General features: G+C 46.5%; 2 protein-coding genes and 1 pseudogene across 18 annotated transcripts in view; all 3 read left to right on the forward strand.

The window, feature by feature from the left end:
* Positions 1-6,847, forward strand: part of KIF1B (kinesin family member 1B) — a 169,969-nt gene extending 163,122 nt beyond the window's left edge. For 13 of the 15 annotated variants that reach the window (XM_081489381.1, XM_081489383.1, XM_081489389.1 and 10 more), the window contains one exon: positions 3,370-6,847. Coding sequence is in view for 8 of the 15 variants with exons in the window: in XM_081489383.1 (XP_081345509.1) it covers positions 3,370-3,418 (49 nt within the window). In the remaining 7 variants the exon portion in view is untranslated. The remainder of the gene's footprint in view (positions 1-3,369) is intronic. The other 2 variants (XM_081489404.1, XM_081489411.1) reach the window with 1 other exon arrangement.
* Positions 4,885-6,847, forward strand: LOC145505969 (protein FAM136A pseudogene; annotated as a pseudogene). The gene has a single exon (XR_014053414.1). The product of XR_014053414.1 is annotated as a protein FAM136A pseudogene (transcript).
* Positions 6,848-8,187: 1,340 nt separating this feature from the next.
* Positions 8,188-23,431, forward strand: PGD (phosphogluconate dehydrogenase). Of its 2 annotated transcripts, XM_081489414.1 has the most exons (13): positions 8,188-8,309; positions 8,903-8,978; positions 9,662-9,841; positions 11,373-11,438; positions 12,072-12,190; positions 14,216-14,285; positions 16,970-17,104; positions 18,919-19,108; positions 21,542-21,672; positions 21,942-22,075; positions 22,436-22,535; positions 22,682-22,804; positions 22,899-23,431. In XM_081489414.1, exons 1-13 carry the CDS (start codon positions 8,302-8,304, stop codon positions 23,016-23,018), a joined length of 1,452 nt encoding a protein of 483 aa, XP_081345540.1. In that variant the 5' UTR covers positions 8,188-8,301; the 3' UTR covers positions 23,019-23,431. The 2 variants fall into 2 exon arrangements, with proteins under 2 accessions (XP_081345540.1, XP_081345541.1); XM_081489415.1 differs by lacking the exon at positions 11,373-11,438.
* Positions 23,432-25,328: the final 1,897 nt, after the last annotated feature.

The raw sequence follows: 25,328 nt of genomic DNA on the forward strand, positions 1-25,328 counted from the left end.
CATAACAGTGAAAAACTGAATGCTTTCCCTCTAAGATGGGGAACAAAGCAAGTATGTCTCCTTTCACCACTTCAACATAGTACTTGAGACTGTAGCCACTACAACAGGCAAAGAAAAGAAAAGATGTTCAGACACGAAAGAAGTAAAATTGTGTTTATTAAAAGATGACATGCTTGCAGATGACTAAGTCTCCAGACAGAAGATCAACGTACAAATATTAGTTGTGTTTCTTTGTATGAATAATAAACAATCTGAAAATGAGATTAGAAAAATTTCATCCACAGTAAGACCAAAAATTGTATTTGGAATACATCTAATGAAAGAAACAAAGACTACACTCAGACTACAAAACACTGCTGAAGCAAAGAAGATCTAAATCAATGGAGATGGCAACTCTTCCAAATAATCTATAGCTTCAGTACCCTCCCTATAAAATCCTAGGGGCATTTCGTGTAGAAATCAACAAACTGACTCTAAAATTTATACGGAAGTGGCAAATGACCTAGAATTAAAAACTGTTAAGGTCATGAAAAAAAAAAAACAAGAAAAGATCAGAAAGTGTCATAACCCAAAGGAACTAAGGCGACAAGGGTGACATAATGTTCTGGATAGAAGCAGAGCAGGAGAAATGCGTTAGTGGGAAAATTGTACTTATTTTTAAAAAATACTTGTTTATTTGTTTGCACGGGGTCTTAGTTGTGGGAAGCAGGATCTTTAGTTGCAGCTTTTAGGATCTAGCTCCCTGACCAGGAATCGAACCTGGGCCTCCTGCATTGTTGTGAGTGCCGAGTCAACCACCAGGCAAGTCCCCAAATCGAACAAGCGAAGGGTCTGAATGGATGTCTTTTTATTTTACTCACTAAAGAAGATACGTGAATAGTTAATAAGCACTTGAAAATGTCTTCAACCTTATTAGTCATTAGGGAAATGCAAATTAAAACCACAAGGAGATACTACTTGACACCCACTAGGATGGCTGTAGTCACAAAGACAGTATCAAGTGTTGACAAGGATGTGGAGAAATTAGAAGCTTCATACTCTGTGGGAAATGGTAGCGCCACTTCAAAAATAGTTTTAGACTTCTTAAAAAATCAAACATACACTTAGCATATAGCCCAGCAATTTCACTCCCAAGCATCTACCAAAGTGAAAACATACGGCCACACAATGGATTTGTGCATGAATGTTCAAAACAGAATTATTTATTCTTTATTGCCCAAACTAGAAAAATCCAAATAGCCAACAGATAAAAGGATAAACAAATTATGCACAATGGACTATGGCTCAACAATAAAAAGGGATGTACTACTCTATAAATACAATGACATGGATAAGCCTCAGAAACATTATGCTAAGTGAAAGAAGCCAATCACAAAAATTACATATTATTCCATATTTCTAAGAATAAGCAAAACCATACAGACATTAAGTAGATCACATGTTTCTGGGGCTGGGGAGGGAGCAGAGATGGACTACAAAGGCATTTTTGGGGTGTTGGAACTTCTGGGGGTGATGGAAGTGTTCTCAAAAGGATTGTAGTGATAGTTACACAACAGTGTAAATTAACTAAAAATCATCCAACTATACATTTTTATAATGGATGAATTGGCTTGCATATAAATTATACTTCAATAAATCTTTTTTTTTGAAGTGCAGTACTATGAAGAAGTGATCATATCATTTTACAGTAGGGTGCCACTATGTCATTCAAGCCAGAACAATTGTGAGAAATGAAAGTGATTTCTGTGAAAACTATGTAAGAAAACAAGTGTGAAAAAGGACTGTCCCAGACTGACTGGCTTGAATGGTGCCCCTTTAATAAAACTGTCATTTAATATCAACCGTTAGTGACCATCTGTTATGTGCAGGGCATAGGAAGGTGATAGAAACACACTTAGGAATGAGAGAGACATTGTCCCTGTCCTCTTGGACGGATGGTGCAGTGACGGAGACAGAAATGAAGGCAGGCTGTGGCAAGCACTGTTCCCACAGGCACATGGCATCTAAGTCGTCCTGGGAAAAGAGAGGAACCCATGAGCCAAGACTGCAAGGTGGCGGGAGGTAGCAAGGAAGAGAGCAGGCCAAGCAGCAGCTCAGGCCCTTCTCTGGAACCAGAAAGTATTTCAGTGTCTGGAACACAGCCTAAGAGAAGAGAACAGAAGTGAGTCCTTGTCTCACACTGTTGTGCATTGTGTGTGTGTGTGGGGGGGGCAGTCCTTGAATTTGAAAGTAAAATCTATTACCTGGGCTGGAGATTTAGCAGAGAAAGGGCTGTGTTCACCTCCCTGGTTAATGTGAAGAGCTTCCCTGGTGGTTCAGATGGTAAAGAATCTGCCTGCAGTGCAGGAGACATGGGTTCCATCCCTGGGTCAGGAAGATCTCCTGGAGGAGGGCATGGCTACCCACTCTAGTATTCTTGCCTGGAGAATTTCATGCAGAGGAGGGCTACAGTCCATGGGGTCGCAGAGAGTCGGTCATGACTGAGCAACTAAGTCAGTCACATTGGTCAGCCCTGCGGACCAAGCTCAGACTGAGCGTGTGTTCCAGACAATTGGGATCCTCTGGGGAGAAAAAAGCACTTTTAATAGGATGTGCTGGGACTTCCCTGGTGGTCCAGTGGCTAAGACTCTGCACTCCCAATGCAGGGAGCCTAGGTTCAATCCCTGATCAGGGAAATAGATCCCACATGCCACAACTAAGAGTTTGCATGCCCCAACTAAAGATCCTGTGTGCCGCAGTGAAGGTAGATGATCCTGTGTGCTGCAACTAAGACCCAGCACAGCCAATAAATGAAATTAAAATAAAAGGGGGAGGGATGCTTGTGCATCCTAAAGGGGTGTAGAACTGAGGTAATGATCATGGGGAAAAGGAGGAGATGCCTGGAATGATGTATTTGGATTGGAAAAACAGATGTTGTGAAATGCACTGGCATGTCATTGTCAAGTGGGAATATTTTCTACAGCAAACAATTCAAGTAACAGACCACTTTCTCACCAGATGGGTTTGGTCTGTGAGAGCATGGCAAGAAGCTGCAAAAGTGTTTTTCTACCCTTGTCTCCCCAGAAGCTTTCACAAGAAAGCTGAGAGCAATTTTTAAATTCAGTCCTATTTTCCATTGTGGTTTATCTCTCCTTTCTGAGACTCCTTCATAACAAAGGAAGAAACTAAGACGTGAGTTCTAAGTACCAGACACAAGTCCAGTGGTCTTCATTTAACCCTAGTGTTACCCTGTGAGACCTTGTCAATCCTGTTTCACACATGAGGAAACTCAGATTTGATAACTTGCCCAGTTGCATAGCTAGAAAGAACTGGAACTAGAGCCAGCTAAGGTCAGAGTGTCACCAAAACCTATTGCTTTTCCTTCTCCAGCCAGCAGCCTCCAAGAAAGACATTTTGGATCATTCGAGAAGCCATCTGATCTGACTTCTGGGACAACAGGCTCCCCGACCACTGAGGCTGTCTTCTGATTCCAGGTTTTACTGAGCAGGACTTGGAGAGCACCCAGTCCATCCCACCAGGCAGCTCTGGTGTCTCACTGTGTGACTCAGCAAGTCTCGGCTCTCTGAGCCCCAATTTCCTCCTTCCCTAAAATATGAGTTGGGCTAGATCAGTAGTTCTCACACTTGTTGATGTCAGGACAACTTTACATTCTTAAAAATTATTGAAGACACAACAAGCTCTTGTTTATGTAAGTTATGTCTATTAATATTTACCATTTAAAAAAAAAGAATCCTTGGAATAACCATTTTCCAAAACAAAAGGAAATGCAGTGAGATGAGCGGTGCGTGCATGCTCAGCTGTGTCTGACTCTTTTGTGACCCCCATGGACTGTAGCCTGCCAGGCTCTTCTGTCCAGGGGATTTCCCAGACAGAAATACTGGAGTGGGTTGCCATTCTCTTCGCCAGGGGATCTTCCCAACCCAGGGATCAAACCCCTGTCTCTTGCTGAGATGAGTGGTATTGTTTGACAGTTTTTTAAATCTAACGAACGCCATGCTTCATACAGCTTAAGATAGACGGATTCTCATATCTGTTTCTACATTTAATCTGGTCAATGTTACATGTAATGCAGCCCCTAGGGAAACTCCATGGTACACTTGTGAGAGAAAGAATGAAGAACGCAAATAATACCAGGAAATAGCTTCGTCCCCACTTCCCCGAAAAGGGTCTCAAGGACTTCCAGAGGTCCTGATCACTCTTTGAGGATTCTTTCTTCCCGCACTCAGAATCACCCGGGGGTCTTGACAAAATGCACATTTCCTGGCCTATCCCAGACCTGTGGTCTCAGAATTCACATTGAACAAACTGTGGGACTTTCCCTGGTGATCCAGTGGTTAAGAATCTTCCTTCCAATGCGGGGGATGCAGGTTCGATCCCTGGTTGTGAACTAAGATGCCATACGCCATGGGGCAGCTAAGCTCGCAACACTGCAACTAGAGAGAAGCCTGAACACCACAACACAGATTTGATGAGCCAATAAATAAGTAACACTGGAGTTTGGGGACACTGGGCTGAAAGAGCTCCAAGATTCCGACCAGCTGGTTCATCTAAAGCTACCAAATACCCCGTTTGGGTAGAAATGGGATTAAGGCTCAGGTCTCAGTGCAGTGCTCACTGTGGCAGTCAGCTTGCGTGCTCTGGTTTGCCTGGCTTATCAGTTCATATCTCCCTAATCACCTCCTTCCCATTTCAGGGTAGTGCTGAGGCCAGCTGGGCACCTTGCTTATAGCTTTAAAATAAATATGAGGCTTGCTTACAGCTATATTCTGCACCCATAGAAGCAAGAAGGGACCCATGGGTGGGGACTGCTCTTGCCCTCAGGAGGAAGTTCTGTGCCAAGCTTGGCCCCACCTGGACATCTGAACGGTGAGTCAACCACAGTCCATGAACGTCGTGCCTGCCAGGCAACAGGAGAGTAAAAAGAAAAATTGTACACTAAAAAGTGTAATAAGGCCTGGCCGGTGCAAAACAGGCAAATATGGAAGCAATTCAAGGAAAAAAACTGATAAAAAGTATGTCTCTAGGGCGGCGAGGGGGCGGGCCCATGCGCGGGAGTCCATGTGGGCGCCGGTGCAGCCGGGAACCGTGCGGGTCGCCATGGCGGAGCCGCAGCAGCTCCGGGTGCAGGAGGCGGTGGACTCCATGGTGAAGAGTCTGGAGAGGGAGAATATCCGGAAGATGCAGGGCCTCATGTTCCGGTGCAGCGCCGGCTGTTGTGAGGACAGCCAAGCGTCCATGCAGCAAGTGCACCAGTGCATTGAGCGCTGCCATGCACCTCTGGCTCAAGCCCAGGCCCTGGTGACCAGCGAGTTGGAGAAGTTCCAGGACCGCCTGGCCTGGTGCACTATGTACTGCAGTGACAAGGCCAAAGATTCAATAGATGCAGGGAGTAAGGAGCTTCACGTGAAGCGGCAGCTGGAGACCTGCGTGACCAAGTGTGTGGATGACCACATGAACCTCATCCCAACCATGGCCAGGAAGATGAAGGAGTCTCTCTCTTCCATGGGGAAATAGCTGTCTACTCGTGACCATCAGGGCTGAGGGCAGGAAGCGATTTAAAAAGAGGAATGGGGATTTGGGTCTTTTAAGGAAAGTCGATGAATGAGGAAATTAAGGATGGCAGCAAGTCTAAGGCCTGTGCTTCTTTCCTCTGGACGCTGGTTCCTTTGTGTTTCAATCCTAGAACGTGAAATGGAAAAAAAACGGTGCTAAAATTTGGGTCACAGATAGCACAGGAGGTTTGTTATGAGCCTGAACTTCATGTAGCAAGTACTTCTCCTGCCAGTAGGGAGTCTCCCTTGTACCAAACCAGGGCCCTCCGAGGTACCAGATTTTCTTACTGCACAGATACCAAGAGGCTGGCAGGTTCATGTAACCTGCTAATGGTCTAGTGGAGTATGAAAAGAGGTGTTTCTATTTGTTGCCCACCTGCTGTTTACCAGAAGGATCACTACAACATTTTCCACAAACTGATAAAATCCATGCAGTCACTAATGTAGAAAGGGGCAGGGGGCTTCTAGGGGGTTTGTTTTGCTTGTTTTTCTTTTATAGACAAGGGCATGACGTTAAGATGTAAAGTTGGGGGAGGCAGTTTGAATAAAATCTTTGAAAAGTACCACCTGCAGGTGGTACTCATTTCTGACCATCAAGATGTGGATGTGTGTTTCTTAAAATTCTCACACATTACATCATTCAGCCTGGAGACCCTGCAAAAATGTAAGAAGTGCTATCACACTGGTAAGGGAAGCAAGTGATCCCTCTCACTGGCAGCCATGGTGGGCCTTGAGGCCGCCTGCAGCAGAGTCAGCCAAGCGACAAGACAATCTTAACAGTGACACTCAGCCTTGAAGGGAAATGGGATTTTGGCAGTATTATGTGCTCATATTCAGGAATGAACAGTGAAAGAGGAACTGTTAGCTACTTAAATAAGAGGGTTATGAAGTACGGGCTTTGGAAAAATCTGTTTTTCATGAGACAGAATGAAAGCCTAAACCCAGTGTTGCTTACTTTGCCCCCTGAAATAACAGAGCTTTGTTGAGACAATCCGCTGGCAACAAAAAAACTCGAGAGGAAAAGTAAGCAACTCAGGGATGAACTGTGGCTCCTTCAGAGCGATAAAGGGACTGCCCTCCGTTACCAAATACCACTTTTGCCAGGGCCTTTGTTACATGCGTTGTTCTTGTTCCAGTTCTGGCCCCTTATCATTTTGATAAAGACCTTGTCTTTTTACCAACTTACTACTTGAAATGATAATATTGTCTCTATGCTGTTTCAAGACTGTGATATATTTTCCTAGTGGTTTGGTTTTCAAAATAAATAAGACTTAATTTTCAAAAAAAAAAAAAAAGTATGTCTCTAGTGGAGGAACCCTCATATAGAATAGGTACATACAAGATAAAGTGGGCTGTGATACCATTTTAAAATTTCAGAGTAAGATTCCACTATTGCATTAACAGAATTAACAGAAACATTGCATTAACAAACATTGTTTCTGTGATTTAATTAACACAGGACTTTCAATAGGCAAAAAAGGGCTATAGTGGGACATCTGCTAAGGTGGAAGTTGTAACAGTATCTGTTAAAACCTATGTTACAAATTAACCTGTGCAATTGGTGCCGTGGAAATAGCCTTGAATGGGTCACAACAGGGTCACTATCTAGCCATTTACTGGCTGTGTGACTCTAGTAATTAAGCAGCTGCTGAGCACTTACTGTGTGCAAGGCACTGTTAGGTGATGCCAAGCATCCACAGAAAACAGAACAAAACTCTAAAAGGTACCCAAGGAGCTAAGCTTCGTTCACAGGCATCTGCACAGGAGGAGGCAGGGTTCAGGGATGAGAGTGAAGACGCCTCCCGCACCGGGGACTGCGCACGTGGGAGATGGTATTTAATGCCCTGAACTACCCTTTCTCCCTTATGTGGTTTCTCGACCTCCAAGCCAGGCCCCATCGCAGCCCAGCAAGTGCATACCCCGCCTGCTCTCTGAGCCTGTTTCTTCACCTGTTAAAAAGAGGCAACACGTCTCCCCCACAGGGTCGTGGTGAGGAGCAACGTTTCTTGGCACTCGTCACACGTGCCTACAGACAAGAATACACCTCCGGGGACTTCCCTGGTGCTCCAGTGGCTAAGACTCTGCGGGGTCCGGGTTTGATCCTGGTGGGACAACTAAGATCCCCCATGCCACAACTGAGAGTTCTCATAATGCAACTAGAACTAAAGATCCCTTAAGCAGCAACTAAGAGCCAGGCACAGCCAAATAAATACAAATTAAAAAAGGAAAGAATACACCTCGGGCCCTGCCCAGGGTGGAGCAATTCCACGCATAATCCCCAGAGTGCGCGCAGCGAAGGGAGGGAGTGATGGACACTTGGACAACAGGCGTCCAAGTGCCCGCTACACTGGAAAGCGCGGCCCGACGTGAGCCACCACTCTTCCGGACAGAGGCTCGGAGCAGAGCCTAGGCCCTACGTGTCCTTTGCCCGGGACCCGCGCCCACCGCCCGCGCCACGCCCCCGCGGGCGAGCAGGAGATGTCATCGATGTGCTCGGCGCTCTCTTGAACCAGCCCTAGGAGTGGGCGGGCCTACTTGCCTCAGGTGGTCTAACAGGCGCCGGGCCGGACCAATGGCATGGCATCAAGACTCCGCCCCGTCCTTCCGATTGGCCAGCGCTGGAAAGCCGCGGCCTGAGCCTCCTGGGACGAGCCGGATCGGGACTCAGCCTGGGTCATCCTCGCTGTGCGCTCCCTGCGCTTCGCGTCTGCTTGCTTCAGCCCGCTCTGCCGCCGCCGCCGTCGCCGCCATGGCCCAGTGAGTGACCCCGCGGGTGGCCAGGGAAACTTCCGGGGGCCGGCGCTGACACCAGAGCCGCCCCTGACGTCGCTTCGCCCCGGGGGTCTCCAGAGCCCGGCCTCGTGGCGCCCGGAGCCCGGGACCTCCAGAGAAGCGCCAGACCTCATGCCAGCCCCGCGGCCTCTCCTTTCCTGGGACCCAGCCCCTCTGCCTCTCGCGGCGACGCGGGCGGATCCCGTTCCTCGGAAAGGGGAGAGGGGAGGGGACAGGCGTGGCCGAGGGCAGCTCGGGTCCCTGGACGGTCCGGCTGCGGAGACGGAAGGCCTCGGGCGCGTCATCACCAGCTCGGCCGTAGCGCAGAAAAGACTCCGTGCCGTGAACGCCCTCCTTGTGCCTGTGTTGTTGGTCCAGGAGAACTTGGGGACCCTCGAAGTGGTAGATGGGGGGTGGCCTGAAGGCTGCAACGGCAGGGTCTAAAGTGCAAGAGGGAGGAGTGGGCTAGAGGAAAGTTAAGACGAGTTGTTAATTGTGTCAAAAGCTAGAAAACTCTGCGTTGTGATAAATTAAGTGCAACTGACACAGTTTCCTTTGTTCCTCTTCCCTTCTTTCAGAGCTGACATTGCCCTGATTGGACTGGCTGTCATGGGCCAGAACTTAATTTTGAACATGAATGACCATGGCTTTGTGGTAAGTGGGGAGGGGCACACTCTTCCCCTTTGGGGTCCTGGGTGCCTTAGCCTGAGTGCTGGGGACTGTTCTGATTTGGAAGATACCCTGTAACCTGGACTGTGGTTCTCTTTCTATGTGCTCTGTTGCTGCTCAACATTTTTGCAAGAGAGAGAAGCCCCACTTTACATGTGGGGGTGGGAGGGCCCACTCTACAGGCCTCTCAGGAAGGAGTCCTGCGGAATGGATCTGCCCATTCTGTAAGGTGGCCTTGAGTAAACTTGCCCCTCTCTTGAGGAATCTTGGAGAAATCCCTCCACAAGTGTAGATCTCTAACTTTATTGCCTAATGGGATCTGGAGAAAAGTTCTAGTGTGAGTACTAAACTGGCTTAGATACAAGGATTATCAGTGACCAAAGGTAACAGTCTGGAACTAGCCAGTTCCCAGATTTAAGTCCTAACCAAATAGTGACAGGCTCTGGCCCGATATGTTACGGTCAGTTGACCTTTGCTTATATCCAGTCCTTTGCTTTTTTATCCTATTATAATTAGCTTGACGGTGATCCACCAGCTCTTGGAGAAAAGTTAGAATCAGGGTCCTCCCTCTCCCAAACCTTGGGCTGTATAGAAACCCATTGTCTTGATCCTCAGCCTGAAGATCTTCTGTGTCCTAGATCTCCTAATCCGGCCCTTTGTCCTTCTAGGTCTGTGCTTTTAATAGGACAGTCTCCAAAGTTGATGACTTCTTGGCCAATGAGGCGAAGGGCACCAAGGTGCTTGGCGCTCACTCCTTGAAGGAAATGGTGTCCAAGCTGAAGAAGCCACGGCGGATCATCCTCCTTGTGAAGGCTGGTCAGGCTGTCGATGATTTCATTGAGAAACTGGTGAGGCCGGCTCTCTCCCAGCTGCCACTCATCTGACAGGACTTCCTTTAGCTGTTTCACTGCTTTTTGGTTAAGAGCTTTTGTCCCTTTTCAGTTTATGGATGTGATCTGCTCACTTCTGACAAAACTGCTGCTTTAATGACTCAGTGGTGGTTAACTTGATCGGTGCTAATTAAGTAACAGTATATCCTCGGGTGGTAATAATTCTTTGTATATAAAATTCTGAGGCCACCAAGAGACATGTCAGTAAGAATTCATTATCAACCAGAATAGAAATATCAGTAATCTCAGTGAACTCTATCTTTGATGTTCAAAAAAACTTAACAGTTCTGGGACTTCCCTAGAGGTCCAGTGGTTAAGACTCCACTATGCCTCTGTTAAAAAAGAAAAATGACCTAGAAAAGAAGAACGTTGTGATAAATGACACACCAGATTTTTTGTGTAGTAAGATGTCAGGCTGCCCGGGACTAGTTCCGGACAGAATGAACTGGAAAATTGCAGAGTACTCTTCACTGTGTGTGTGTGAGAGAGTCACTCAGTCGTATCTGACTCTTTGCGAACCCCTGGACTGTAACCCACCAGGCTTCTCTGTCCATGGAATTCTCCAGGCAAGAATACTGAAGTGGGTAGCTATTCCCTTCTCTAGGGGATCTTCCTGACCCAGGGATCGAACCCGGGTCTCCTGCACTGGAGGCAGATTCTTTACCATCTGAGCCACCATGGAAGTCCACTCTTCAGCATAGGACAATATTAAGTAATGTAAACTGGAGCCTTGGGGAAGATTGAATAATGAATCTCCCTTGTTGGGGGAGACTGAATGATAAAGCCAGCTTGGTTGGTGAGCCATAGGAAGATATCCTCATTCAACGCCTGGTCTTTTCCTGCCATCTTCAAATGGTGGTGATCAAATCATTTATTCATATACCAAACCATTAGATATTTACTGGACCCTCACGCTGTTCCAGGCAGAGATTTTATAGATCTTTTAAAACTAATCCAATCTAGGAATATAAATCAGACAGGTGGTACCCATTGGAAATATAAAATTTTCCAAGTCGGATTTGTTTGTTGTAAAAATCTTAGTTAGAATTATTTCAGTTGTGGGGAGTTCTGACTGGGTTTGCTTGCTAGCCCTAAGCTTTTAAATAGGGTTTCCCTGGCCTGGTGGGTCAGACAGCAAAGAATCTGCCAGCAGTGTGCAAGACCCGGGTTCTCTCTCTGGGTTGGGAAGATCTCCCAGAGAAGGAAATGGCAAACTGCTCCAGTATTCTTGCCTGGAGAATTTCATGCACAGAGGAGCCTGGTGGGCTATAGTCCAAAGGTTTGCAAAGAGTCAGACATGACTGAGTGATTAACACTTTGACTTTCAGCTCTAGCCTCAGAGAGGATTGTTGAAGATTAAACTTTACACACACACACACACTTTTAGGCTGGGTTTATTTGGGATAAATTCTTGTTTGTTTTAACTGGTCAAGGTATGTTCATTTTTGTCTTTCATTTCTTTGCCTTAATGTTGCTGTCTGGTTAACAGGTACCTCTGCTAGACATTGGTGATATCATCATTGATGGAGGAAATTCTGAATACAGGGATACCACGGTGAGTGTTCCTCAGTCCACATTCTTCCAGGTTCTGGGAACATTTTAGAAAAAAGTAGCAGCACTGCACATGTAACGGAAGAGTGGACATCCTTCTGTGGTGCTGATTCTTTGGGGACTGGCCATCAAGACATACCTGATGGATGAGGGTCTCACTGGTCACACATGTAACTCAGAAGGATGACTGTTACTTAGACTTGGCAAGCTGGGCTTTTATGCTCATGTTCCCTTTCTCTCCACCAATCCCTGATACATCATTGGACAGTGTGGGTGAGGACTGCTGTGCTAATGGTTTCATGTGCTGGGAAAGTCCCGGTACAATCTTAAGTGCTGAATGGCCGTAAGTCATGCTTGTATTATACCACTTCTTCATTGAGTCTTATTGTACAAGGTCTGTAAGGTGAGAATGTATGTTTGGCTTTATTATTTCCCTTTGGGATCAGGGTAGCTATCTTAAACATCCATGGATTTTTTTTTTTAATTCCCAAACTGAGGGAATTAAATATCTTGAATGGCCAGGTTATTCTTGGATTCTTGGGTCACTGAAGTCAAATGTGGGATCTCCACACCTGTCTCATATGGTGGGAGAAACTGATTTTAGGAAACATGATGAAATTCTTTTTCTTTCCTGTAGAGACGGTGTCGAGACCTCAAGGACAAGGGCATCTTGTTTGTGGGGAGCGGAGTTAGTGGTGGAGAGGACGGGGCCCGGTATGGCCCGTCACTTATGCCGGGAGGGAACAAGGAGGCCTGGTGAGTACCACAGGCACCACCCACTTGGGCACAGGGAGCCTGGACCTGGAGATTGGTGGGTGGAGACCAGCCCTGCCACCCACTCTCCTTTGTGCAGTCTGAGTGATGGAGATGGGAGATGCTGGACATAGTCTTTTATCTATACATTTTGTTGCTTTGATGTAATGTGTGTGCCTGTTTTTCTTTTCCCTTTTTTCTCTGTTATTTCCTCCAGTACCGATCATGGAAGTTCTAAGTAGGCTTCAAGGGTTCAGAGGCTTTAAGAAGGCAGCTCAGATAATGTACTCTCTGGACTTAGGAGTAAGATTTGCCTCTTCAGCTCAGATATGGTATAGTTAATCACTATGAGTAATGGCAGTCAGATGGGGCCTCTTCCGTTCCCTGGAAACCAGGTAGAGAATTTTTACTTAACTAAGGAAGAAACAAATTTTACATTGCTCACTGTGCTGTGTGTAAGAGGACGGGTAGTCGGCAGGAAGGGAGGTGCTCTGGTGATGATGTAACAGGTGGGCTGTATGAGACACAGGGGTTGGGGTGGTAAGCTGGGTAGAGGATTAAAATGAAAAGATGCAAGTGATTAGTTGTATGTAACTTAGACTGAAGGAAACACTGCTACTGAGGCTGCAGGAAAAGAGAAAGCCAGATAGAGGACGATAGATGGAGCAGAAGAGAAAGAAATAGAAAAGGAAGGATCCCTGTGAGGGAAATATGGACAGGTAACGTGCTTTTTTGAATGAGTTTGGTTTCTAAATATTCTAGGCTTATATTAGGCAATTTAAGTAAGGTGTGATCGGAGGACTTCCCTGGTGGTCTTATGGTTAAGACTCCAAGCTTCCATTGTAGGGTGCATGGGTTCAGTCCCTGTTTGGGGAACTAAGATCTCACATGCTTGAAGGCTTGGAGGAAAAAAGTTAAAAAAAAAAAAATTAAAGAATTTATTAAAAAAGCAGTGATCAAATCCAGTCCTTAGAGATGAGGGGTTTATTGAGGAAGATTATTCTTTTAATTTCTCCCCTAACGATTAGTTAGTTCAGTTGCTCAGTCATGTCTGACTCTTTGCGACCCCGTGGACTGTAGCACAGATGGCTTCCTTGTCCATCACCAACTCCCGGAGCTTGCTCAGACTCATGTCCATCGAGTCGGTGATGCCATTCAACCATCTCATCCTCTGTCGTCCTCTTCTCCTCCTGCCTTCAGTCTTTCCCTAATGATTCTCTTCAATATGTTAAAATCTAGAAGCAGAGGCCTTCCTGCTTCTCAAAAGTTTAAAAAGATTTACCTTGGGTACTGCCCAGTGGGAGCTGTTAGAATTGGAGACAATACACATGAAAGTGCTATACAGACATTCATGAGTGCTCCAGTTCCCATGAATACATTTTCCTCACTGGCCCGTCAGGAGGAGAAATGGTACTTTTACCTGAAAAAGTGAGTCAAAGTTCAGGGAAGCTCTAAAGGGTTAAAGTGGAGCTGCCTCAGCCCCTCATCCTGAGTGTTCACTTTGCAGCCCTGTCAGGTTTTGTGTCTTCACCGAAACCCTTTTGTGAAGTAGCCTGTACTGGTCAGTAGTGAGGAGAACAGAAGGAAAAGGTGTCAGGAGTTACAGGAGGCGTGCAAGGAATGCAAAGCAGCCGCTTTTTCTCCGAATGATAAGGAGTGCAGCTCTTGGAGGCGCTGCCAGGTTCTGTCTGTCCAGGATCCTGCTGTCCATGATAACATCATTCTAGACAATAGAAGCCTCTCTGGGAATGGGCGGGGATCACAGTGTCTTCTGAGATGCACGGAAATTTCTCCTGGGGCTTTGCTGACCCTTTCGCCCAGGCTTTTTGTCTCCTGTCTCAAATCAGATAGTCCGCAGCCCCCAACTGGCTTACCTTGAGGACTTAGCTTATTCATTACTTTTTCGAGGGCACTTCCACCTCCCATTAGAAAGGAAAAATTGGCTGAGAGGGGCCCGTCCTTGAGAATGTAAGGGAGCCCTCAGCCCTTCTGTTCTCGGCAGCTGAACCATACGCTTCCCTCCCGCAGGCCCCACATCAAGGCCATCTTCCAAGGCATCGCCGCCAAAGTGGGGACGGGAGAACCCTGCTGTGACTGGGTAGGTTCTGGGCCCCCCTCGAGCCGGTTGGCACCACAGGCAGAGGTTGCAGAGGATCACCGCGGGCCTGGTGGTTTTGTTTTGTCACATGAGCGCCTCAATCTTTTAAGTCACTAGCATAGCTGGTGCCTAAAATGTGTCTATTGTACATTCCTTGTAGCTTAGTATTCATAACTGGAGGTTGATATTAAAAGGAGCGCTTCTTAATTCATCTAAAATATGGATTCCTTAAAAGAACTGGAAAGACAAGGTGAACTAAGATTTTTAAGTCGTATTACTTCATGGCTAAAGAAAGAATGCCAAGGGAATTCGCTGGTGGTCCAGTGGTTCGGACTTTACGATCTCACTGCCATGGCCTAGGTTCAGTCCCTGGTTAGGGAACTAAGATCCCACAAGCTGCACAGCCAAAAAAAAGAATGTCAGAATCAAATGTGGAGTTTGCTCCTGGATTGGTTACTCTGTGCTATATTAGGACAGAGAAGCTGCAGCTTTTTGCCCTCACTGAATGTGACAGAGGCCACGGTTAATACCCCTTCCTATATTTTGTGTTATGAATAAAATACATTCTGTCTCTTGTTACAGCCTCAGTCCATCCCATCAATGAAAAGAGTGCTGGGCTGGGGACACCTGAGTTGTCATGCTGGCTCCCCACTAACTAGAACTGTGACATTAGGTGGTCACTGTGTCCCCTGGGCTTCAGTCACTGTGTCCCATGGGCTTCAAACACTATGTTCCCTGGGCTTCAGTCACGGTGTTCCCTAGGCTTCAGTCACTGTCTTCCATGGGCTTTAGTCTCTGTGTTCCCTGGGCTTCAGTCACTGTGTCCCATGGGCTTCAAACACTGTGTTCCCTGGGCTTCAGTCACTGTGTTCCCTGGGCTTCAGTCACTGTGTTCCCTGGGCTTCAGTCACTGTGTTCCCTGGGCTTCAGTCACTGTCTTCCCTGGGCTTCAGTCACTGTGTTCCCTGGGCTTCAGTCACTGTCTTCCCTGGGCTTCAGTCACTGTGTTCCCTGGGCTTCAGTCACTGTCTTCCCTGGGCTTCAGTCACTGTGTTCCCTGGGCTTCAGTCACTGTGTTCCCTGGGCTTCAGTCACTGTGTTCCCTGGGCTTCAGTCACTGTCTTCCCTGGGCTTCAGTCACTGTCTTCCCTGGGCTTCAGTCACTGTCTTCCCTGGGCTTCAGTCACTGTCTTCCCTGGGCTTCAGTCACTGTCTTCCCTGGGCTTCAGTCACTGTCTTCCATGGGCTTCAGTCTCTGTGTTCCCTGGGCTTCAGTCACTGTGTCCCATGGGCTTCAAACACTGTGTTCCATGATCATCAGTCACTGTCTTCCCTGGGCTTCAGTCACTGTCTTCCATGGGCTTCAGTGTTCTCATTTGTCAAGTATGGGGGTTGGGCTGGGTAACCTCCAAGATCGCTTTAGCTCCTAATCCCCTGGAATTTTATTCTATGTGCCATTTTTATGATGTTTTGTTGTACATGAGATAAAAGGTAGGGATGAAACAAGGACTCGAGGACACAGGGAATTGAGGGGTCCTCCCCATGCCCGGGCCTGACAGGGCCTGGTGACTAAGCTGCCCTCACATTTTAACCCGTGGTCACTGAGGTCAGTCAGAACCCCTTGTGTTGAGGGGCTGGTGCTATGATTCAGAGGACTGAGTAACTTCCTCACAAGTGTGGAGGACTGGGAAGGGAGTTTGTTCCTTGAATAAATTGCTACAGTAAAAATGAAGGTACAGTGGCAGTAACTTTTTTTAGATACATTTAGGACATAACCATGGAGAAAATAACAGTATTTGCCTGTGTATCTTGGTCAACTCTGGTTGACTTTCCACAGCCCCAAGCCTTACCCTTAGGTTATTGAAAAAAACTGGTCTAGACACTAAAAGCGGGCACCCCTTAGTTCAGTACTGAAGTTACAGGAAGGAAGGGGTGAAGCAAGGTGTTACTAGCCATGTTATTTCATGGCCAAAGAAACTGTCAAAACCAGGAGGGGGTAGGTCAGCAGTAGAACCGTGGACGGAGGAAGTCTCTGTGTAAGGGTGACCTGTGACAGCATTTCTCCCGGCTGTGTGGCTGCGGGGACACCCCTTGGGCCACCAGCACCGTCCACGGGCAGGCACGTCCCACACGTCCCCATCCTGGAGATGGCAGCACCTGACTGTGGAGTCTGATGCCCCGTCACTCTCCCTGTCCAGACTCCTTGCCCTCCAGCCAGTTTTCAGGTACTCTGGCTTCCCCTGTGGCTTTGTCCACAGGGACAGAGGAGGGTGTTGCTTGGACTAACATTGGTCACCACTAAGATACACTAAGTTAAATTTCTCATCGTAAATTCACAGACTGGTATTGTGGTTTTATAACCTTGCTGGCTTTATTATACATCAGAACCTTGTCCACTCTGGCACCCTGGTGAGAACACATTTCTAGGCTTACATGGTTGAGGGCCAGACCTTGCATCTGAGGTCTCCTTACTTCTCAGTGGCTGTTACAACTACAGAACATTTCTATATTGTTTGAAGTACAAGTGGTTTAATTGGCCAGCTTCTTTTCCCCTTGTGGTTGAAAATACTATATATACTAAATTTTTTTTGTCTGGGGAGGGAGCCTGGCCAAAGAATTGGACATGGGCTCCTCTAGTGTGTTCTGTGGCCCCCTGAAGGCCTCCTGGCTTGTGGCTCTAACAGGTGGGTGACGAGGGCGCGGGACACTTTGTGAAGATGGTGCACAACGGCATAGAGTACGGGGACATGCAGCTCATCTGTGAGGCCTACCACCTGATGAAGGACGTCCTGGGCATGGGGCACGAGGAGATGGCCAAGGTGAGCCTGGGCAGGGGGTGGGGCGGGGCGGGGAGGGACTGCTGTGTGCTCAGTCGTGCCTGACTCTTGGCGACCTCATGGACTGTATAGCCCGCCAGGCTCCTCTGTCCATGGGATTCTCCAGGCAAGAATACTGGAGTGGGTTGTTCCTTCTCCCGGGGATCTTCCCCACCCAGGGATCTAAGCCATGTCTCCTGCATTGGCAGGTGGATTTTTTTTTACCACTAGCACTGCCTGGGAAGCCCCAAGGCGGGTAGCAATAAATCCTTGCTCACTCTTTTTCCCTTGGTCATTCTGGTGGCCTGGCTGGACTCAGCCTAATTCAAGGGCTGCTCTCAGTAATAGGATCATAAAATCTGACAGGCGGTCACTCAGCCAGGGGCTCTTGATGGTAATCACCACCCCCACCAGGGACCTGATGGTGTGTCAGGCCAGTGTCACTCAACTGCAGGGTCCCTCGTGGGAGGAGCAGCAGAAGCCCGCTTTTCTGATCAAGGTGGGACTGGCTGACAGTTAGTCAAAAAGTTAGAGACGGAAACAAGTATCTCCCCCAACATTTTATTATGAAAGTGTTCAAACATACAACACAACTGAAAGAATTCAAGTGATCACTTACATACACACAACCAAGACTATACCATTAACATTTTACTATACTAAGTACTTGCCTTATTGAGTATCTGCCCATCCCTCTATTAGTTTTATCTTATATAAATATATTTTATATATATTTGAAATATATACTTCAAAATAAACTGCAGATGTTAGTACTCTTTAAATACTTCAGCATCATTAAATAGGCAAACATTTATTTTTTTGCCACATAATGGGTGGGATCTTAGTTCCCTAACCAGTGGAAGTCTTAACTACTGGACTGCCAATGAAGTCCCCTATTCTGAGCTTCCACTGCAGAGGACATGGGTTCCATCCCTGGTTGGAGAACTAAGACCCTACATGCCTTACAGTGCAGCCCCAAAAAGAAAATATAGGAAAGTATGTTCAAGGGTTCATTCACCCATCATTTTATGAGACTTGGGTCATTTTAAGTATGGCCATGCTGATCAGCATTCTAGTCAACCTTCTCATCTAGAGTTCGTCCTTTCAGTTATTTTCAGTGGAACATGATTGAAAGACACTTACTTGCAAGGCACACAGTGTCCAGATTCTCTACATTTTTTTCCTCCTAATTTTTAAATGTGTGTCATCCCCATTTACCTTGTTTTACTGACTTTTCTTTATTGTTCTTTCAAAAACAATGACTTAGTTTTCATAGAAACATTACTTTTTTGTGTGTGTTCATATTTAATTGGTTTACATAATATGAGTGCTGTATTATATGCCAGGCACTCTTCTATGTTGGGGATGTATTAGTGGAAAAAAAAACAAAGTCCTTGCCCTCATGGATCTTGAGAAGACAAACAATAATGACTGAATATAAAAAGCTAACTCATGATCATCACTGTAAAGAAAAGTAAAGGGATGTAAGAGGCCGCTCTCCGGATTGGCTGACGGAGAAAGGTGACTGTACGGAGACCCATGTGAGGTGAAGGTACACCCGGCTCAGGGAAGCACAGTCTGGTGATCAGAAGACCAGCATAAACAGGCTGCAATCAGACGCAGCTGACTCTTAGCATAAAACTCAGCTGGTGGGAGAAGTGTTTGGGTGTCCTGGAGAGGAGCCGGTTAGCCTCAGGTGTTGAGCAGGTTGTGAGCATCCGTCAGTATTGACGGGAGAAGGATGAGTGTGTTAATGGAGTGTGTCTTGTATAATCCTGGTTCCTCTCACATTGTTTTCTTTCATGTCTTGCACACAGGCCTTTGAGGAATGGAATAAGACAGAGCTGGACTCATTCCTGATTGAAATCACAGCCAATATTCTCAAGTTCCAAGATGCTGATGGCAAACACCTGCTGCCAAAGATCCGGGACAGCGCCGGGCAGAAGGGCACTGGGAAGTGGACCGCCATCTCCGCCCTGGAGTACGGCGTGCCTGTCACCCTCATCGGTAACGCTCAGCTTTTGACTGACCGTTCTGTCTCACGGTTTTGATCCTGACATCCTTCTGGAGTGTTAGTATAGCCCGGCCACTGAGAGTTAGCAGGTCTTTCAAAAGAGCACCTGTTCAACCCTAGTCGGCTTTCCGAGTACAGTCTGCTCTTTCTGCATTTGCGTAAGTTTACAGTGTGAGACAGGCTGAAGCTGCCTTTGAATCTCTTCTTTGTAATCCTTCTGCCAGTCATGTGAGCTTTGAGATGAATTCCAGAATCACTATCTGTCTTTTGCAGTTTGACTTTGAGGATTATTATTATTATTTTTTTGGCTGCACTGCTCAGCTTGTGGATCTTAGTTCTCTGACCAGGGACAGAAGCTGGGTCCCTGCAGTGAAAGCGCTGAGTCCTAATCAGTGGACTGCCGGGGAAGTCCCTGGATCATTTTAACATGAGTGATTTAATTATAGTCAGTGACTTAAGGTCTTTTTAATAGGAAAGGTAACTGTAATGGAATTTTTCATACAACAGTTCACACAATAATAAAGCTTAGGTACTCAACATTTATTACTATTTTGCTAATGTTTTTTCTCAGTTATCTAATAAAATATTACTTACGCATTTCCAGTCCTTTAATATTTCCTTCCTAAGTTCCTTCTCCTTTTAGAAGAGTACTGCTGTCCTGAAGTTGTCTTATATCCTTCCCACCCTTGTTTTTTTATCTTAATGAGCTAAGCATCAAACTAAAAAAGATGTAGAGAGAAGGAAATAATCAGCAGAGATAAAAATACTAAGAGGATTAACAGAACTGCATGATGGTTCTTTAAGAATAAAATAGGGACTTCCATTGCAGGGGGCACAGGTTCAATCCCTGGTTGGGGAACTAAGATCCCACATGCCTTTCTGTGTGGCAAAAAAATAAAAAAGAATAAAATAGATACATTCTGGCAAGACTGAAAAGAAGAATGAAGGCAGGCTCTGGCCTGTTTAATGACAGGTTGTTCATTGCTCCTGGCAGAGTGGTTCCCCAAAACTGTTGGCTCTTCCAGACATGGGTTGCCTTTCCCTCCCTAATCTCCTCCCACTTTGGTTTTGTGGTTAATTACACTTCACTGTTCACAGTGAACAGGGTGGTTGCAAGCCTGGTGAGGAGGGAAGCAGTTAGTCCAGCTCTACAGAGAAGGAAGTGGACTGCTATTTAGCTAATCTGAATACCATCCGGGGGGGCGGGCCACAGGACCAGTAACTGGGAGCAGTTCGTTCATCATTGACTCAAATATATGAGTATTACAGCCCTCAAGAGAGTCCTATTCAGATGTTTCAGAGACATTGTCCCTTCCTAGTGGACGGCAGGCAGGTTTCCTCCCTGGCCAGGTGCCATTCTTGCTTGCTGAACTAATGGGGAAGCGAGTCTTCTGTCTAATCTTTAGGCAACCCTGCGGTTATACCACACTTGCCTTCTTGTGCCTTTTGTCTTTCGAAGCCTCCACCAAGGACTGCTAAATATCATGTGTGTGCAGGAACCCAGCCAGAGAGGCAGACAGGGCCAGGGAGACACCTGCTCTCAAGTCTATGGCCAGAATCCTTTCCTCAAAACCGAGGTCCCGTTAGTTCCTAAAGGTTTTACTTCATTTTGTCTGTTGGGAAAAATGGTCAATTATTCTAATTTTGTAAATTTTCAATTAGGAGAATATAAGTGATGATTTTTAAGATACCAAATGGTCTTAATATTAAAATACTATACTGAGGGACTTCCCCGGAGGTCCAGTGGTTAAGACTCTGCACTTCCACTGCAGGCACCATGGGTTCGATCCCCAGTCAGGGAACTAAGATCCTCTATGCCACCTGCCTCACCAAAAAGATAAAGTACTATATTGAAATTTTTTTATTCAAATGAATTAAAACTGTTAAACTGTAACAATGATCATGGATATACCAAAAATTAAACTGTAAGAATTAGAAAATGGAATTTTATGAAGGGTGAAGTCTGTGTTACTTCTCAATGTACTGGCTGTTTCAAAGTTATGGGTATTAGTGCTTAAAAGAAAATAAATTGAGTCGTTGTTGAGCATTTGAAAATTAAAGTCCTCCCAGCTGAAACAGGAATTTTTCTGTTGGACCAACACTGAGTTAATGCTTAATAGTGATTTTGCTGCTTCGTTTTCCCCCTTAAAGCACCCCCTTTGAATTTCATGGTGGTCTTTGTGGTTGACTGCCTGCATTTATGTGGAAGACTGACTTGGGCTTTTAATTTTCAGATTAACTGTTTCGAGCTTCTTATGACAGTTTGTTTTAACTCTGGTGGCCTAAGGTTGAGACTTTCAGCTCTTTGTAAAACTGAAGTTGTGGCTCCACTTCTGCTCCCCTCGCCCACTCTGGCTCGAGCGCTCCTCCTCGGGTTCTGTGTGTGCACATCGGTGACACATTATCTACCTCCTCCCCCCACGTAGGAGAAGCTGTTTTCGCAAGATGCTTATCATCTCTGAAGGACGAGAGGATCCAAGCCAGCAAAAAGCTGAAGGGGCCTCAGAAGATCCCGTTTGAAGGAGATAAGAAATCATTCCTGGAGGACATTCGAAGGGTGGAGTGCAGGCCCCGTGGTGGGGGGTAGGGGAGAGGGCTGCTGCCGGAGAGCATCCTGAGGACACATGGACAGGGAACAGTCCAGCCTTGCCCTTTGATCTGATCTGCAGCCTGTCCTAAACTGTAGTCCTTGCACTGCTGGGGGTGGGGTGGGGTGGGGATGAGGCAATAGGATCTGTGCTGCTGGGGGGAGTGGGGAGGGGGCAAGGAGGATAGGGCATCCGTGTGCTGACTGCAGTTCTGATGAGTCTTGGTGTCCATCTTCAGGCCCTCTATGCTTCCAAGATCATCTCTTACGCTCAGGGCTTCATGCTGCTAAGACAGGCAGCCACTGAATTTGGCTGGACCCTCAACTATGGTGGCATCGCCCTGATGTGGAGGGGGGGCTGCATCATCAGGAGGTGAGTGCCGGTGGGGGAACCAGGGGCTCAGGCACTCTCAGAAGGGCTTTCCTGGAGCTGTACAGGAGTCCTCTCACTGGTGACCAGGCAGCTTTAGGTGTCAAGTCTCACCTTCCTGTGTGTCAGTTACTTGAGTGTCCACACTGCCCCATCTAAAGTGCTTCCATGTGCACCATCATACCCTCTGCCCAGACCTCTTAAAACCTGGACTTCGGTGTTCCTGGTCCATAAAGCAAGCTTTGGGGGTGGGGTCGGGAGGATAGGTAGCTCACTGGGGTATCTGTTACTTCCCCTCCTTTCTGCCAGGCCGTCAGCCTGCTACTTGAGATTCATTGACTTCCTCTCTCTTGGTTATTTCAGTGTATTCCTGGGAAAGATAAAAGATGCATTTGATCGAAACCCAGGACTTCAGAATCTATTGCTGGATGACTTCTTTAAGTCAGCTGTGGAAAACTGCCAGGTGTGTAGCCCAGAGCTGGGTGGTACAGGAATTCCATCTCAGTGGGTTTTGCTCTGAGGGGTGTCTGCTTTTTTACACACGCCTGAAAGTCAGTTGTCTTTTCCGAGAGCTAATCACTAGTTTCTGGCCTTGCTTTTCTGGCTCAGGACTCCTGGCGGCGGGCCATCAGTACCGGTGTCCAGGCAGGCATTCCCATGCCCTGCTTCACCACTGCTCTCTCTTTCTACGACGGGTACAGACACGAGATGCTGCCGGCCAACCTCATCCAGGTGAGCTTTAGGGTGGGTGGTGAACATCCATCTGGGTGGTGCCTGGGGTCCCGTGCCTGCCTCTGTCCTAACCAGCCTGTCCCTTGTTCTCCAGGCTCAGCGGGACTACTTCGGGGCACACACCTACGAACTCTTGGCCAAGCCGGGCCAGTTCATCCACACCAACTGGACGGGCCACGGGGGCAGCGTGTCCTCATCGTCGTACAACGCCTGATGGGATTCTGTTCCAAGCCACGACTCCACAGACTGGGACATTCCATTTGCCACACAGCACTGCTTACATGGCCCTTTGCCCTACTTTCTGCTCAGATCTTTTAAAATATCATGTGTTGTAAGAGACTCCTCTGAAGAGTTGGCCCTAGTCTCTAGGTGTCAAATAGTTCTGAGAGAACCAGCATGCCCTCTCCCCTCACCTCTTGGGACAGAGCAGGAGTGGAGTGTGTGTGAGACAGCGTGAGCCAGCTCCCCGAGGCAGAGTTCCCCACATGTCCCCGGTGGGTGAGGGAGGCAGCAGTTCTCATCAAGGTGGGGAAGGGTTTTGTGGAATTTGATCAAACTGGAACCTTTGTATCACACACCTGAACTCCCTTTCCTTTTACTTAATAAAAGAAAAAAAAAAAAAAAAAACCATGAAAAATCGTATTTATGCTTTTTCTCCAGACTCTAAGTAGTCTTACCTCATCCACACTGAGCCACAGCCTCACTGGCAGAAAGATGTGCATCTGATTTCATTACATTTGAATTAGTTTATTTCCTTTATTTAGTCTTGTTAAATATTTTCTTCTTTATTTTCTTTAAAACAATAAAAAACCAATACCAGAAACACCAAAGTTAAGTAATGATTAACTCTGGAGGGAACGGTGAGGAAATAGTCAAGAAGTGAGTGAACTAGCTTATGACCTACTAGCTATATGACTTAAGACAAGTAAATTATTTAAGATCTCTGGCCTCAGTTTTCTCATTTGTAAAATGGGGATAATAATCATACCTGCCTCCTTAAGACTCTTGTGGCTCAGCTGGTAAGAATCTGCCTGCAATTTGGGAGACCTGGGTTTGATCCCTGTGTTGGGAAGATCCCCTGGAGAAGGGAACGGCTATCCACTCCAGTATTCTGGCCTGGAGAATTCTGGCCTCCTTATGGCTGTTTTGAAGATACACCTGGTAAAAACTGAACAACACTTGACACATAATAAGCACCTACATCAATGGTAATTATTATTGGTAATTATTGGTAATGGTAATTATTACCACTTGAGGGTGTGCCTGTCCTGGACACAGTGGTGTTTCTGAAGAAACTAAATGTTACTTCTCAGCACTTACTGGTGAATTCACTTTACAAACCAGCCCCGAAACAGTTCTTGGCAGGGCTCCTCTGTGTGCTCAAGTGTGTAAGTTAAGCAGATCTTCACTGAATATACCACCAACATAACCCCTTCACCACCACCCTGCCAGGGGGTGGAGCTTGGCAGGGGTTAGGGGTGGGAGGAGGTAGACTCTTGAGTCAGCAGGTCTGGGGCGGGGAACCCATAGAGAGTAATTACTTCACGATATTGTGACGGTTTTTGCCATACATCAACATGAATCAGCCACAGGTATACCTGTGTACATATTCTGCATTTCTAGCAAGCTTTCAGGTTCCCATTATGGCACAAGAAGGGCAAGATAAACGGAAGCTGTTTTTATTGTGAAAATAATATGAGTCCTTTGCCTGGGTGTTTTGTTTTTTTTTTTACTATATATGATTTCATGCCTTAGGAATTTTACATACCATGACTTATTAGAAAAATACATTGATAAAAAACTCCCTACATTAGCTCTAGTAAAGGCAGCCCAGCCCAATGGTTAGAGCCTGGGCCCATCCATACCTTAGATTCACCATTAATTCATGGTTACTTTGATCCATAATCTTGGTACCTATGGGCTGCCTTGTATGTAAAAAAGATGATAATAGCACCTGTGTCACAGAGCTCTTTTGAGGATTAGTGTTTGCCACACAGTGAATCCTATTTACAATTTGCCATTTATTACCTACCTCCTGGTGAAGGTGAGGTAGTTGAACAATTCTAAACGTGGATGGAGGTGGACACAGACGGGTTCTGCTCCCAGCCAGGTGGGTCCTGTCCAGCACAACCGCTGCAGGGACAATCCGGTGGCTGTTCTCGCAAAGGGCCTCCCTTGGCAAAAAAAACCTGTAGGTCTATTATGATGTCAGCCACAACTTCTTTCTGCTTTATTTGGGACAGAAAGAAGTTAATTAGAAAGATATGTGGGGGAGGGAGGGAGGCTCAAGAGGGTCAGGATATATATATACATATATACACACATAGACCTGATCGATGTTGTTGTAAAGCAGAAACTTAACAACACTGTAAAGCAATTACACTTCAATTGAAGAAAAAAAAAAAAGACATGGATCCGACAAGGGAGCAAACATGATCTCTCAGCAGAGGCTTTAGTCAGGGGATTTGCAGCTGTCATCTTCGAGGCAGATGGAAGCCATCTTTTCAGGAGGAGTAGAGAGACC

Source organism: Giraffa tippelskirchi, chromosome 5, assembly GCF_054371585.1.
Source record: "Giraffa tippelskirchi isolate mGirTip1 chromosome 5, T2T-mGirTip1v1.2.pri, whole genome shotgun sequence".
Taxonomy (NCBI): Eukaryota; Metazoa; Chordata; class Mammalia; order Artiodactyla; family Giraffidae; genus Giraffa; species Giraffa tippelskirchi.